The following is a 14485-nucleotide window of genomic DNA, read 5'->3' as shown; positions in this document are numbered from 1 at the left end:
GAAAATGAGAGAATAAGCTTTTCATTTCCCATTTTGTTCTGTTTGATCTTTGACAGATCAGATGGCCCACTCAATTTGACAAGGATTTCTTTACTGACTCACATGCTTATCTCACATAAATATCTTAAGATATACCCATAAGTAATATTATAAGCATCTATTTGAACCTACCCTAGCCCAATTAAATTGTCACAGAACATTAAGTATCACACAGGAGGCATGGGGATGTGTCAGCAATAGGGTACCTGTCTAGCAAACATGGGACTGGTGAAGCTGAGAGATCGATCCTCAGTACCTACCTTCCCATATACCTGCATGCAACCTCTAGGGGCTTTGGTTTTGGGGATACTTTCTGCCACTACAGCGTGTCATCTCCATTGCACAACAACCTAGTGTGTACAGACGTCACAACTGAAGTGATGAACCCCAAGTGAACACTTCAACTAAAATGTGTGCAAACCCCTGATTATCTCAGCCACAGTAAAAGGGAAAGGAAGTTAGTGTGGAAAGTAGCCATTCCGGACTGAGTGTGATTGTAACTTGGAAAATAAAATGGCAAGAGGTGTAGGGCTTGGCTGCTTCAACGTCTTATCTCTTAAATTCAAGAGGTTGGATCACCATCTGTTGGCAACATCATTAGTTGTCTTCCTCCATGGAATGAGGTTGAATCCTGTTAAGCTCTTTAATACCTGCTTTTAATTTTAGTATTTTATAATTGGAGACACCATGAAATAACACTATATTTTATTTATTTTTATTATATGTGTTTATTACTATTTATATAACACTGTTGTGTTATAAAATATTCCAACGCCACCCCTTCCACCAGAGTGTATCCCCCTCACTACCATCACTATCACCCTTCCATTATAGTAAGCTCAATTTTGTAGACCAGCTCAGCTTCGTTTTGCATGAAATTTGGGGTCATATTTTGGGTGAAATATCTTCATAACATAACTACTCAAAGCAGTAGAATTGGCCTAACCTGTGAATGCTTTACTTCAACCCTGTTTTAGACACTCAACAGTTCTAATATCAGTTCAAAGTTACTTGGAAAATAAACTTCATTTTCAGTAGCTACATGCATAAAAAAGTTAATATCACTGGGTTTCTTAGATTCATAAGGAGTCAATAGTAGACTTTTCTTGTTGCTTTGTGGTATAAATAAATTTGATTTCCAAAAATCTCTTTCTTTGTTTCTTTGTTTCTTTGTTTCTTTGTTTCTTTGTTTCTTTGTTTCTTTCTTTCTTCTTTCTTTCTTTCTTTCTTTCTTTCTTTCTTTCTTTCTTTCTTTCTTTCTTTCTTTCTTTCTTTCTTTCTTTCTTTCTTTCTTTCTTCTTTCTTTCTTTCTCTTCTTTCTTCTTTCTTTCTTCTTTCTCTTTCTTTCTTTCTTTTCTTCTTTCTTTCTTTTTCTTTCCTTTCTTTTCTTTCTCTTTCTTTTCTTTCTTTCTTTCTTTTTCTTTTTTTCTTTCTTTCTTTCTTCTTTCTTTCTTTCTTTCTTTCTTTCTTTCTTTTCTTTCTTTCTTTTCTTTCTTTCTTTTTTCTTTCTTTCTTTCTTTTTCTTTCTTTTTTTCTCTTCTCTTTCTTTCTTTCTTTCTTTCTTTTTTCTCTTTCTTTCTTTCTTTCTTTCTTTCTTTTCTTTCTTTCTTTCTTTCTTTCTTTCTTTCTTTTCTTTCTTTCTTTCTTTCTTTCTTTCTTCTTTTTTTTCTCTTTCTTTTTTTTTTTCTTTCTTTTTTTTCTTCTCTCTTTCTTTCTTTCTTTCTTTCTTTTTCTTTCTTTCTTTCTTTCTTCTTTTCTTTTCTTTCTTTCTTCTTTCTCTTTCTTTCTTTCTTTCTTCTTTCTCTTTCTTTCTTTTCTTTCTTTTTCTTTCTTCTTCTTTCTTTCTTCTTCTTTCTCTTTCTTTCTTCTTCTCTTTCTTTCTTTCTTCTTCTTTCTTTCTTTCTTTTCTTTCTTTCTTTCTTTCTTTCTCTCTCTCTCTCTCTCTCTCTCTCTTTCTTTCTTTCTTTCTTTCTTTCTTTCTTTCTTTCTTTCTTTCTTTCTTTCTTCCTTCCTTCCTTCCTTCCTTCCTTTCTTTCTTCCTTCCTTCCTTCCTTTCTTCCTTCCTTCTTTTCTTTTTTTCTTTTTCTTTATCTTTTTTGTTTTTTTTTTTTGGTTTTTGGGTCACACCCGGCAGCGCACCCAGCAGCGCTCAGGGGTTACTCCTGGCTCTATGCTCAGAAATCACTCCTAGCAGGCTCAGGGGACCATATGGGATGCGGGATTCAAATCACCGACCTTCCGCATGAAAGGCAAACACCTTACCTCCATGCTATCTCTCCAGCCCCTCTTCCTTCCTTCCTTCCTTCCTTCCTTCCTTCCTTCCTTCCTTCCTTCCTTCCTTCCTTCCTTCCTTCCTTCCTTCCTTCCTTCCTTCCTTCCTTCCCTCTTTCTTTTACAAGTCTTTCACTGTAATATTTTAGATACATAGTGACATTGAATCAGGGGCATTCCCACCACCAATGCTGTCCTCTCTTTATCCCTGTTCCCATTTTCAACAATTTTTCACTGAAAACTTTCCCAGGTTGACTATGTACTTCTTATCCATCCCCCAGACCCCGTTTCCTTATCAGTAACACCACCGTGAAGTGGGAAGCAACTGGTTGTACTATGCGACACATTTTTCTTTTTCAGGATGGGCGGGCAGCATCGTCAATTCTGGTTGGTGCTATGTTCATTTTCTGTAATCTCTACTCTGCTCCTGGCCCAGCAGTTCGATTGTTATATGCAAAACGACCAGGAATTGGACTTTCCCCATCCCACAGGAGGTAAACACAGCTGGCTGCAGGGGGAGGCATATCTGGGGGTGGTTGCACAATTCATATCAGATACTTTAAGAAAACTAGAGATAGTATAAGGGGTAGGATGTTAGATTTGCATTCAACAGATCTAGCTTGGTATCTGGCACCATAGACCACCCCCAAGCACTGCCAGGAAACAGAATCAGGAGTTAAGTCCTGAGCCCTGCTGTATGTGGCCAAACCCATCCTCAAAAAACATGTTTTCGGGGGCCGGGCGGTGGCGCTAAAGGTAAGGTGCCTGCCTTGCCTGCGCTATCCTTGGACGGACCGCGGTTCGATCCCCCGGTGTCCCATATGGTCCCCCAAGCCAGGAGCAACTTCTGAGCGCATAGCCAGGAGTAACCCCTGAGCGTCACAGGGTGTGGCCCAAAAACAAAAAAAAAAACAAAAAAAACAAACATGTTTTCAAAAGACAACATCTATCTTTCTCCTCAGTATCAATTTCTTTTTATTTTTTTAATTGCATCTCCTTATTTTTCTGGAGTTAAAAAGTCAGTTCTTCTCGTGATAAATTTTGGAAAAAATGTAAAGCCAGTGCTTAGCAGTGAAATGAATTTGCCTGTTGTTTATTGTTTATTTGTTTGGGGATCACAACCCATGAAACTCAGGACTTACTCCAGGCTCTGAGCTCAGGGATAATTCCTAGCTGGCTTGGAAGACCATGTGGGATGACAGGAATCAAACCTGGGTCAGCTGCATGCAAGACAGACACCCTACCTATTGTACTATTGCTCTGCCCTCCCTCAAATTAATTTTTTGGTTCAAATAGATGCTCAAACCTGAGCTAGTATAACAATTCCAATATGTGTTCACATGGAAAAAAATACCCCTTTATCATTTTTTAGGGAAGTAAAGTAATAGCAGTCAATAAAATATCAATCCTCTTTTGTTAGTTTATACTTAAGAGGTTTGACAGTATAATTTTTCTCATAAAAATCATAGTCAAGGGGCCGGTGAGGTGGCGCTAGAAGTAAGGTGTTTGCCTTGCAAGCGCTAGCCAAGGAAGGACCGTGATTCGATCCCCGGCATCCCATATGGTCCCCCCAAGCCAGGGACAATTTCTGAGCGCTTAGCCAGGAGTAACCCCTGACATCAAACGGGTGTGGCCGAAAAACAAAAAACAAAAAAACAAACAAAAAATCATAGTCAAGAACAAACAGGACAGCAGAGATAATATCTTCTTCCTCTTACTGAGCTGTGGGCAGTGACAGTGCAACACCCTTTTGTTTCAGATATCTGGGTTATATGTGCGACCTCCTAGCAGACAAGCCCTACCGCCCCCACTTCAAGCCTCTCACAATCAAGTCCATCACTGTCAGTCCAATCCCCTTTTTTAACAAACAGAGAAATGGTTGTCGCCCATACTGTGATGTCCTGATTGGAGAGACCAAAATCTATTCAACTTGCACAGATTTCGAACGAATGAAGTAAGTTGTGACTCTTGCCTATGTCAGCAGATTGCTTCCTTCCCTTGAAGGTAACTGACTCTGAGGTGACTGCTCCTTGACAAAGAAAGAGTTAAACAGCATCTCTGTTCATCAGAGAAAAGCCCAGTTAAATCTCTAGAGGCCATGGTGATAGGTCAAAGGAGATTCTAGGAGTCATTAGAAAGAACAGGTGCCAGTGGGAAATGGGAGAGGGTGTGGTGACTGAAAATGTAATTTGCTTGGAATGTGCTGAATTTGGGGGAGTGGGTGCCTGGGACCTTTAGAGAGGGTACATCGCTGTTTCTTTTGGGTCTCATTTGAACTTTTGGGTTCTCTGTTTCTTTGCATTTCTGATTGATTTTAAAATAAGGGCTATAAGTATTGAGAACGAAGAGTGTAGAGGAGGGTTTGGACAATTCATTGCTCTGGAAGTTCAAATGGGATAGTGGGGTCGCAGGCCATCGGACTATCACTGTCCCACTGCTTGAGCCATTTTGCACCCCCTGGCATTGACTATGCTCCCGATTTTTCTCAAGAAATTGTTCCTGAGTCCATGGGTAGAAACACAGGTTCCCTACGTTGGAGGCACACAAGATTGCACCCATGTGATGCTACCAGATTGGACTGGCTTTCAATGCACACTTTTGTCTGTTTAAAGGGAATATCGTGTCCAAGATGGAAAAATCTTCATTCCCCTGAATATCACTGTGCAAGGAGATGTGGTTGTTTCCATGTATCACATGAGGTCAACCATTGGGAGCCGGCTACAGGCTAAGGTATGGTTTCAGGAAGGTATAACTCTTCTGAGTCCTTAGTTATGGATTATTTCAGAGTTTTTTCTCTGGTATCATTTTGGGCTTGAATGACTTAGCATTTTAGAACTAAAAAGAACCTTTGGAATTGCTCATTTTATTCTCCCTTACTCCACAAGGGAGGAAAATGAGACAGGCAAGTTGTGACTTATCCACAATTCCTGGCACAACTTGGTCAAAAGGAGGCAGCCCTAGCATGTCTCACAAATCTTGCTCTTTAGAAGCTTGTGCTGCTCTGATTGTGTCCCATTTGGATCATTATTTGGAAAAATATTTCTATTTAGGAAGTGGAATCAAGGGTTTGTTTTTAGTTTTTATGTTTTTTTTATTTTTAGGTGTGATAATTTATATAATGAAATACACCTTTCTAAAAATATTAAATTCAGGGATTTTTATTATTTTCAAAAGGTTGATACAACCATTACCTCTCATTCCAGAATGTTTCATCAACCTTATAGAAACCCTGTACCCTTTCTCTGCTTTTTCTTCTTCCTCTATTCCCTAGGCAACTACTAATCTACTTTCAGACTCAATGGGTTTTGGGGATTTTATATAAATTGAATAACACAGTATATGGTCTTCTGTAAGTGGCTTATAATACTTAGCATGATACTTTTGAGGATCATTTGTGCTGTGATCTATGTCAATTCTTCATTCATTTGATAGGAAGGGATCATATCTCTTGGTATGGCTATACCAAATATTATTAATTACTTTATCAATTGCGAATTTGAAATATTGGTACTTCTGGAATATTATGATTAATTATTTAATATTTTAATTCATCAAATATATGCTAAAGGCATATGTTTTGCTTGTTATTGCCCAGGAATTTAGGGTTACTAAGAACAAGATTATCCCTGGAGCTGGGGAAATGGCTCAAAGGACTGGATCATATATTTAACATGCAGGGACCCCAGATTTGATCCCCCAAGAACCATCAGGCACAATCTCTAATCACTCCTGTCAGTTACCCAAGTATTGATGAGTATGATCCCAAAACAAAACAACAGTTGTATCCCTACCTTTGAGGCACTCAGCTTACTTGGGGGAAATCCACATTTGTAGCATTCTCCTAGTAAATTAGTAGTAGAATATGATGCTCTTAGGGAGGGTCACTTTTAGCTTGTGGTAGCCTAGGAAGGCATGATCTTTGAAAAATGAGTTTATTGGGGTAGAGCAAAAACATCCTAAAGGGATCTATGGGATGATAACATGATAGTATGGCAATATACTGATGAGAAAAGGCACCAGATTTCATGGCAGAGAGGGTATGGAAATGAACTGAGCCAGTTCCAGATGGGATTATTTTTTGTTAATCATGGTAAGCCACGATTCATATATAGAAACTGTTGAAATTGTTTGACCCTCCCCACAAGATAATCTCTTGACTAAACTCTCTTGAAACTGATTGTTTATACCTCTCTCCCATGTTCTTTTTTTAGGTGACCAATACACAGATATTCCAACTTCAGTTTCATACAGGATTCATACCACTGGAAACCACCATCTTAAAATTCACTAAGTGAGTGCTGTTCAGGCTGGAAACCCTTTTTAAAGAAAGCAGCAATGGAATATTGGGTGACTGGTGTCTGAGAGTCATAGGCACTATGGGGTAGCACTCCCAGAATCCTGTACTATGGAATTTATAGTGTGACTAATCAACACACAAAGGCTGAGATGCATCACACAACTTTCAATTGGTTATGATTTGTTAGGAATGAAAAAATGGGTTAAGAACTTCAAAGAATAAGGTCTAAAATTCTATCAGAGGTAACAGAAGGAGTAAAGCATTGTAAGACTATAATCTGCTAAATCTGTGTATCCCTTTGAGCATCTGCATTTTAATCCATAGAATGGTGAGAGCATTGATTGGCCCTTGAGAAAGCACATGCCAACTCTAAAGCAGTATCTTGATGACTTCTCTTTCCTGATATGGACCCTTTGATATCTAGTATAGGCCTAGGGGATGAGAGGTGGTAGCTTTTATGAACGGTGGCATGTGGAAGTTGCTGAAGTTGGGGCAGGGGGAGGAAACCTTAAGGGCCCAGGAAGGTGGCTGAAGGCCTTTTCCACTATTTTAACAATGGACCGGGCCTATCCAGTACATTCTGATATCAATCCTGCTCTCCAAAGTACTTTCACATGCAATGGACTCAAAGTCTTTGAGGAGACAATATTCTCCATTTCTTTTAATCTGAATGAAGAAACTGAGACTCAATAATTCATCAGGGATTTTCATTAGGAATTCATTTTCATTAGGAATTAGGGATTCATTAGGGATTAAATTTCTCTAGTAATGTATCTCAGAATGACTCAAGCTAAAAACTAGCCTTCAGGTATGAGGGATGTAGCTCAGTGGTATAATACTTGCGTGTATATGTGAGGCCTGGGTCCAATACCCAATACCACAGGCACTAAAATTAAAAATGGCAGCCTACGGGGCTGGCGAGGTGGCGTTAGAGGTAAGGTGTCTGCCTTGCAAGCACTAGCCAAGGAAGGACTGCAGTTCGATCCCCCGGCGTCCCATATGGTCCCCCCTAAGCCAGGGGCGATTTCTGAGCACTTAGCCAGGAGTAACTCCTGAGCATCAAACGGGGATGGCCTGAAAAACCAAAAAAAAAAAAAATGGCAGCCTACAATGATGCTGAATAGTAGCCTACAGTGGTTCTGATGCTGTCGTTCCTCACGAATTTTATTCTTTCAAATTCCTGCCTAGGCCAGAGTTGGATGCATGTGATGTACCAGACAAATACCCTCAGCTATTTCAGGTGACTCTGGACGTCGAACTGCAGCCCCACGACAAAGTGGTAGACTTAACCCCACCATGGGAACATTATTGCACAAAAGATGTCAATCCCAGCATCCTCTTCTCATCTCACCAGGAGCATCAAGATACTCTGGCCTTAGGAGGTAGGAGCCACATGGCAGTTTTGAGTTGTTTCTACCTTCACTTAGTTCCTGTGCTTCATTGGCTTTTTGTCTTGCAGGACAGGCTCCTGTAGATCTCCCTCCAGACAACCCCAGGCATCCAGGGCAAGGTGGCTTCTTTTCCTCTCTGTGTTGGCAAGGTACTTCCAAACATTTCTTTCAGTCACATTATTCACACATGATTAAGTACACGGATCTTCTCTAGAGATGATTCATTTCCAAAGTAGCCAAAGGTAAAGCAGCACTTAGGAATCATGCCAATTCAATCTCAGCTCACTCTCCCATTGCCAATGCCCTTCCACACCCCTGCCCCCCAACTTCAATCCATTTTCCAACTAGGCCATTTGAAATTGCTTCCCTCCTTTCCATGGACACTCTTAGCCTGATGACGCAGACAAAACAAAACCATTTTAAGCAGACTTTAACTTTCTCTGCTGTGTCAATTCATCTCTGTATCACATCTTTTCCATGTTTATGAATTTGTGTGCTATCTTCTAGAATCGTCCCTGGGGTTTCTATTTTCATTGCTAATCCACAGAGGAATTAAGAAAAACTTCTATTTTGTGCCATCAAATAAATATTCTAAAACATACAAGGCCTGATATTTCCCACAGAGGCCTCTAGCCATTGGCTGAAACCACACTGAGCTTCCTGCATGCAGCGAAGACAAATACCCTTTTCATCCAGCTCTGCTGCTTGCTCTAACAATCCCAGCACATATTGTAGTGAGCCCCAGAACAGGGTTTCTGCTCAACTTTTTTCTCAGCATCTCTTCTGAGAATCTAATCCCTTACCCTTGTCATTCTTGGGAATCACTGAGATTAACTACCAGGTCCAGTTTGGAAAGGAATTGTGAGAACTGTGTGGTAAATTGGCTTTGGGCATCATGTTCTTAAATTCCCCTTGATTTACCTTTTTCCACTCTCTGAGTCTAAGACAGAATTGCTTTCGCCTACATACAGTTTCTCTTCTTTTGTGAAAAATGTATTTTTAGAATTCCTTTGAACTGAAAGGCTTACTTTCAAAATTTTCTGCTGAGAAATGGGACCCATAACATAAAATGAAAATGTCAACCAGGGTGAAATTCACCTGAGGGGTAGATTTGCTGGTCCTGTCTTGGTTTTCCTACTGTTTTCTTCTCACATCAGGATCTTGAATAAGGTTACTTTGACCTTTCTGTTGCCATTTGGAAAGTAACTGAGAAAGCATTCCTAGGAGCCTCTGAAATGCACCTTTTACCCACTCTTTACATACCTGGTGTGGTTAGGAGGGCAGCATTTTCTGGATATAAGGGTCAGTTGCTTTTTGCTTAGAATCCAAAGGTTATCTAAGACAATGATCTGTAGTCAGATACATTTGTGCTGCTTTACTGAAACATCTAAGCAGTAACTCTAAAGGAGATCAGTGATTGAATAATTGAATAATTTTTCATTAGTACTAGTTAGATTTTTCCAGAGTTTGTACCAAACATAGGGAAGCCTTCCTGTTTTCATAGCATGTTGTGTTTCAGGATGGAGACTAAGGTGCTAGTGCTGACTGGGAAATGTGGATTTCTCTGACCTTGAACATCCAAGTTTTTGTAGTAGACTTACAGACTCTGCTTGTTAGACATGCCTGGAAGCCCTTTACCAGCCTCCTGGTTCCTTTCCCAGAGGAAGCCTCCTTCTAGGGCATTATCAAGCCCACTCTCAGAAAAGCCCTCCTCCTGCCTGCACCTGGGCCTCAGGACTGACTTTCTCCATAGAGTGGAGAAATGGAGGTGGGGTGAGGAAGGCCACTCTAGAGCCAGAAATGACAGCGAGAGAATTCTGCAGGGATATTGAAGGTCATGTTTTCATTTTTCTACTCAGAACATAGTACCTGAAAGAAGACAATAATAACAAAAAATAAAATAATCAAAGACCGTCTGAATCAGCTCATGAAGTTCTCACAAGCAGTTAGGGACCACTTACACCCTTAATTTTCCAGGCAAAAATCAAGAGGAAAGTAGCTTTCTCAAGGTTGCCCTGCTAATATGCCGAGCAGAATCAAATGCAGGATTTTTGAGCCCAGAGATGCTGCCCTTTACCCCAGTGCTCTGTGGTCTTTCAGAGTCTTAGCAAATGGTAACTGAATGCCATGGGAAGTACATCCGGCTTCCCAGAGGTGCATCCTGTTTCCAGAAAAGTACATCCTGTTTAGCCGGAAGTACACCAGTTTCCCCACATCTGGTTTCCCTTAAATCAATGCAGGCCAGTTATCACTTAGCTGCTGCCTCTCTTTCTATAGTCGAGGCAGGTGCCCTCTCAAACCCATCACCCAGCTTGTTGTCGGTCACTAAACCTTTGTGGACCCCCCTGCTATGTCTTAGATCAGAAATCAGAGAAGTCCTTCTGTGAGGAAGACCATGCAGCCCTCGTGAAGCAGGAGAGTGAGCAATCAGACGACGAGCTTCTGACCCTCACTAGCCCACACGGTAGTGCCAACGGTGACAAACACCATGGAGCCAGGAAGCCCAGCAAGAAACAGCCTGAGCCAGCTGCCCCTCCACCGCCAGAGGATGTGGACCTGTTGGGCCTCGAAGGGTCAGCAGTGAGCAAGCCCTTCTCTCCACCAGCGCCTCCTCCCTCCAACTCAGAACTGCTGAGTGACCTCTTTGGAGGTGGAGGTGCTGCGGCCCCGGCTGGGCAGTCTGGCGTGGACGACGTCTTTCATCCCAGTGGACCAGCATCTACCCAGTCAACACCACGCCGTGCTGCCACCTCCGCCTCTGCATCCCCGACCCTGAGAGTGGGAGAAGGTGATTCTCTCTGTTCCCTTCCCTCGCCTTGGTTGCTTGAGTGATGGCCACTGTGAGGTTTAGGGGTGGAGAGGTGGTAGTGAGGGCATAATACAGGCTTGGTATGGTGATGGAACAAGTAGACTTGATATTTAATGGTGGATTGAATACTTTGTGTAAAATTCTTGCACACGTGTTTGCCAGGGGTGGCACTCCCTCAGAACGCACACATTCTGCTTACAGAACTCCTTGGGGGTCACCCTGGCGCTCATATCTATGCTTGTGGGGGTTGCACACTTCAAGGCAGTGCTCACACACCCCTAGCTCTGCACAATAGATTGCACATTATGGGCTCAGGGCTCCCCCAGCAGAGCTGCCAAGACTGCCAGACTTTGGGGGTGGCAGAGGGATTGAATTTATGGCCTCATGCATAAATAGGCCTATGATTTTAGTTATTGAGCCATTCCCTGACCTCCAGAAAGTTAATTTTTTTCCCAGTATGACTATACTTCTTAGTTTTGTGATGCAATATTGGAGTAAACTAGAAAAGCATATTTTTAGAAAAGGATGCTTTTGTCTATCTCCCTATTAATTTCTTAGACAGCTATATCTTTTTTTTTTTTTGGTTTTTCAGCCACACCCATTTGATGCTCAGGGGTTACTCCTGGCTAAGCGCTCAGAAATTGCCCCTTGCTTGGGGGGACCATATGGGACGCCGGGGGATCAAACTGCGGTCCTTCCTTGGCTAGTGCTTGCAATGTAGACACCTTACCTCTAGTGCTACCTCACCGGCCCCTGATAGCTATATCTTAATTTAACTTGGAAATATAGTAAGAACTAGAACTGTTCTGTTGGGCAGCACAATTTGAAACTTTAGCTTCTCTAGGATCAGAGAGATAGTAGAGTGGGGAAGGCACTTGCTTTGCATGTGATGCTGGAATGGAATAAGGCCCCCTGAGTATTTTCAGGAGTGAACCCTGGGTACTGTAGTAATCATAAACCCGAAGAACAACCAGGTATTGCCTTCCCACACGTGCTAAAAGAAAGAAAGTAAAAGAAAATGGAGCATCTTGCTCTTTGAAAAATTTTTTCAGGATGCTGATCCCAGAGCTGCTTTAGGTATTTCTGTGTGGAGGTTTGGGCTAATAAGTGAGCAGTCACAATCAATATTTATGCCATACTTTCTGCTTGCTAAATATAGGATTTAACACCAAATATGGTTTTACTTCTCATTAAAATACATAGTTATTAGTCCTGTACCCATTTATAACTGGAGGAAATGGAGGCATGGAGCCAACTCGTGTTGTGGTGTTGGGAAGTTCACTTTTCTTGTTGGAGAATGCCTTTAGTTGAACATAAACTGATATGAAAATTGAAGCAAAATAGTGAGACTTTGGCATCTTTCCCGAATTGGTTTCAGTTTTAGACATTAAAGAATCAACTCAGTGTCCATAACTTTTATAAATATCAGTGCTGAATTTGTAAATCTCAGTATTCTCACTTTGCAGACAGGATAAAGTTTGGAGAGTACTAAGTTGGGAAAATGACACATGCAGGCCAAGACTGTATGCCATTGCTGCCATATAAAACTACTCTGTTTAGGGCTGGAGTGATAGCACATATAGTGTTTGTTTTGCAAGTGGCTGACTCAGGCTTGATCCCCTCGAGTAGCACCTGGAGTAATTCCTGAGTGAAGAGCCAGAAGTGACCCCTGAGCACTACTGAGTGTTCATCCTCCCCCCCCCCCCCCCCCCGGCAAATGGGCTACTTTGCTGGAAAAACAGCATAGGGATTAAGGCTTCTGCCTTCCATGGTTTGACCCAGCACTGAATACTCCCCTGAGTATTGCCTGGTGATATCCTGAAGCACCTCTATTCGATATCAGGTGTGGCTTGGAGGCCTCTGAGGTATCTCGGGTGGCCCAGGTCATTCTTGCACAGCAGAGCTTGGGCTTCAGGCCTTCACATTGAACTTCTAGGCTTGTTAGCCAAGAAGACCTGGAAGGAGTCCTGGGTCTTTTGAGTACTGCCTCCCTGAGCACCCTTTCCCAAAAGAATATCTGCTGTTTACCAGATTCTAAGAGTATGTCACTTGAAGTCATAGTTGAACAGACATTTACTCTCCTTCCTGATTAGTGCAAGTGGGTTATTGATGTGTTTGATTCTAGTTGCCTATTCTAGACTAGGTTGCTGTCACTCCAGGAAGCAATCAGTTGATGAGTTGGAAACTTTTCTTTTTTTGTTTTTTGGGTCACACCCGGCAGTGCTTAGGGGTTACTCCTGGCTCTATGCTCAGAAATCGCTTCTGGCAGGCTCAGGGGACCATATGGGATGCCGGGATTCAAGCCACCAACCTTCTGCATGGAAGGCAAATGCCTTACCTCCATACTATCTCTCCAGCCCCAGAGTTGGAAACTTAAACATTAAGAAAATAGCATCTGGGGCTAGAGAGATAGCACAGTGGTAAGGCATTTGCCTTGGACACAGCCGATTCAGTACTGAAGGTGGTTTAAATCTTCGCATCCCATATGGTCCCCCATGCCTGCCAGGAGCAGTTTCTGAGCACACAGCTAGGAGTAATTCCTGAGTGCCACTGGGTGTGATCCAAAAACCAAATAAATAAATAAATAAATAAATAAATAAATAAATAAATAAATAAATAAATAAAAGAAAAGAAAAGAAAAGAAAAGAAAAGAAAAAAAAAGAAAAGAAAAGAAAAGAAAATGGCTTCTGGTGGGACTAAAGTGATAGCATAACAGGTAGGGTGTTTACCTTTCATGCAGCAGTTTGATCCCTGGCATCTCATATGGTTCTTCCAAGCCTCCTAGAAGTAATTTCTGAGCACAAAGCTAGGAGTAACCCCTGAGAACCACTGGCTGTGGCTTCCAAACAAACAAAAATGTGACCTCTCATTACTGAGGGCTGAAGGAAATTTTGTTTCCTGCCCAATGATGAAAAGTTAAAGGGCAGTTAAATGTAGGCAGAGCTCTATGTTACATTCACTTCATGCAGGTGAGTAATGTAAAATGCCTTTAAGAAATTCCTTATATTCGGATACAGAGTGTGAGTGAATTCCAGCTGTATTAGTTACTTGATGCTGAGGAAACACTTGACTTCCTGGAACTCAGTTTTAATGTCTTTGGAATAATGGTGTTATCATCCTAGTAGGAAGATTCTGGGACTTAGTTGGGATATTTTATTACATGTATTTTTTTTTATGAAGGACAGTGTAAGCTATGAAATGATGAACCATTCTGTTGCCCCCCCCCCTTTTTTCTGGATGCTTCACTTTGCTCCAGTTCTGGTTCATTCACCAACTTTTCTCATCTTCACTATTGATCATGTAGTTTCTATCAAGTATTTGATAGACAGTGTTTTGTAAGCAACATTTGAATTCCATAGGACATAGAGACTTTGTGAAAGTCTTGTTTCTGTTAGCAACATCTTTTTTTTTTTTAAACTTCCAATGGAGAGATAAACCAGTAAAAACATTAAACTAAAATAAACAAGACCTGGCCTGGAGTGATAGTATAGTAGGCAGGGCATTTGCCTAGCACGCTGCTGTCCTAGGTTCAATTCCTGGCACCCCATATGGTCCCCTGAGCCCTGCAGAAGTGATCCCTGAGCACAGAGTCAGGAGCAAATTCAAGCACATCTGAATGTGGCCCAAAGACAAAATAAACAAAATAAACCTGGTCAATGAAGGTATTTTTTAATGCTT

General features: G+C 41.4%; 1 protein-coding gene across 4 annotated transcripts in view; it reads left to right on the top strand.

Annotated features, from left to right (window-relative positions):
- DNAJC6 (DnaJ heat shock protein family (Hsp40) member C6) overlaps nt 1-14485 on the top strand; it is a 155206-nt gene that overhangs the window by 122347 nt on the left and 18374 nt on the right. For all 4 annotated transcript variants that reach the window (XM_049774389.1, XM_049774388.1, XM_049774390.1 and 1 more), the window contains exons 6-12: nt 2671-2804; nt 4070-4264; nt 4923-5040; nt 6522-6601; nt 7796-7989; nt 8067-8147; nt 10358-10786. In XM_049774389.1, the coding sequence (XP_049630346.1) occupies nt 2671-2804; nt 4070-4264; nt 4923-5040; nt 6522-6601; nt 7796-7989; nt 8067-8147; nt 10358-10786 (1231 nt within the window). The remainder of the gene's footprint in view (nt 1-2670; nt 2805-4069; nt 4265-4922; nt 5041-6521; nt 6602-7795; nt 7990-8066; nt 8148-10357; nt 10787-14485) is intronic.

The sequence above is a fragment of the Suncus etruscus genome, chromosome 6 (assembly GCF_024139225.1).
Source record: "Suncus etruscus isolate mSunEtr1 chromosome 6, mSunEtr1.pri.cur, whole genome shotgun sequence".
Taxonomy (NCBI): domain Eukaryota; kingdom Metazoa; phylum Chordata; class Mammalia; order Eulipotyphla; family Soricidae; genus Suncus; species Suncus etruscus.
Note: the sequence above shows the minus strand (reverse complement) of the source record. Positions and strands in the feature narration are given on the sequence as shown.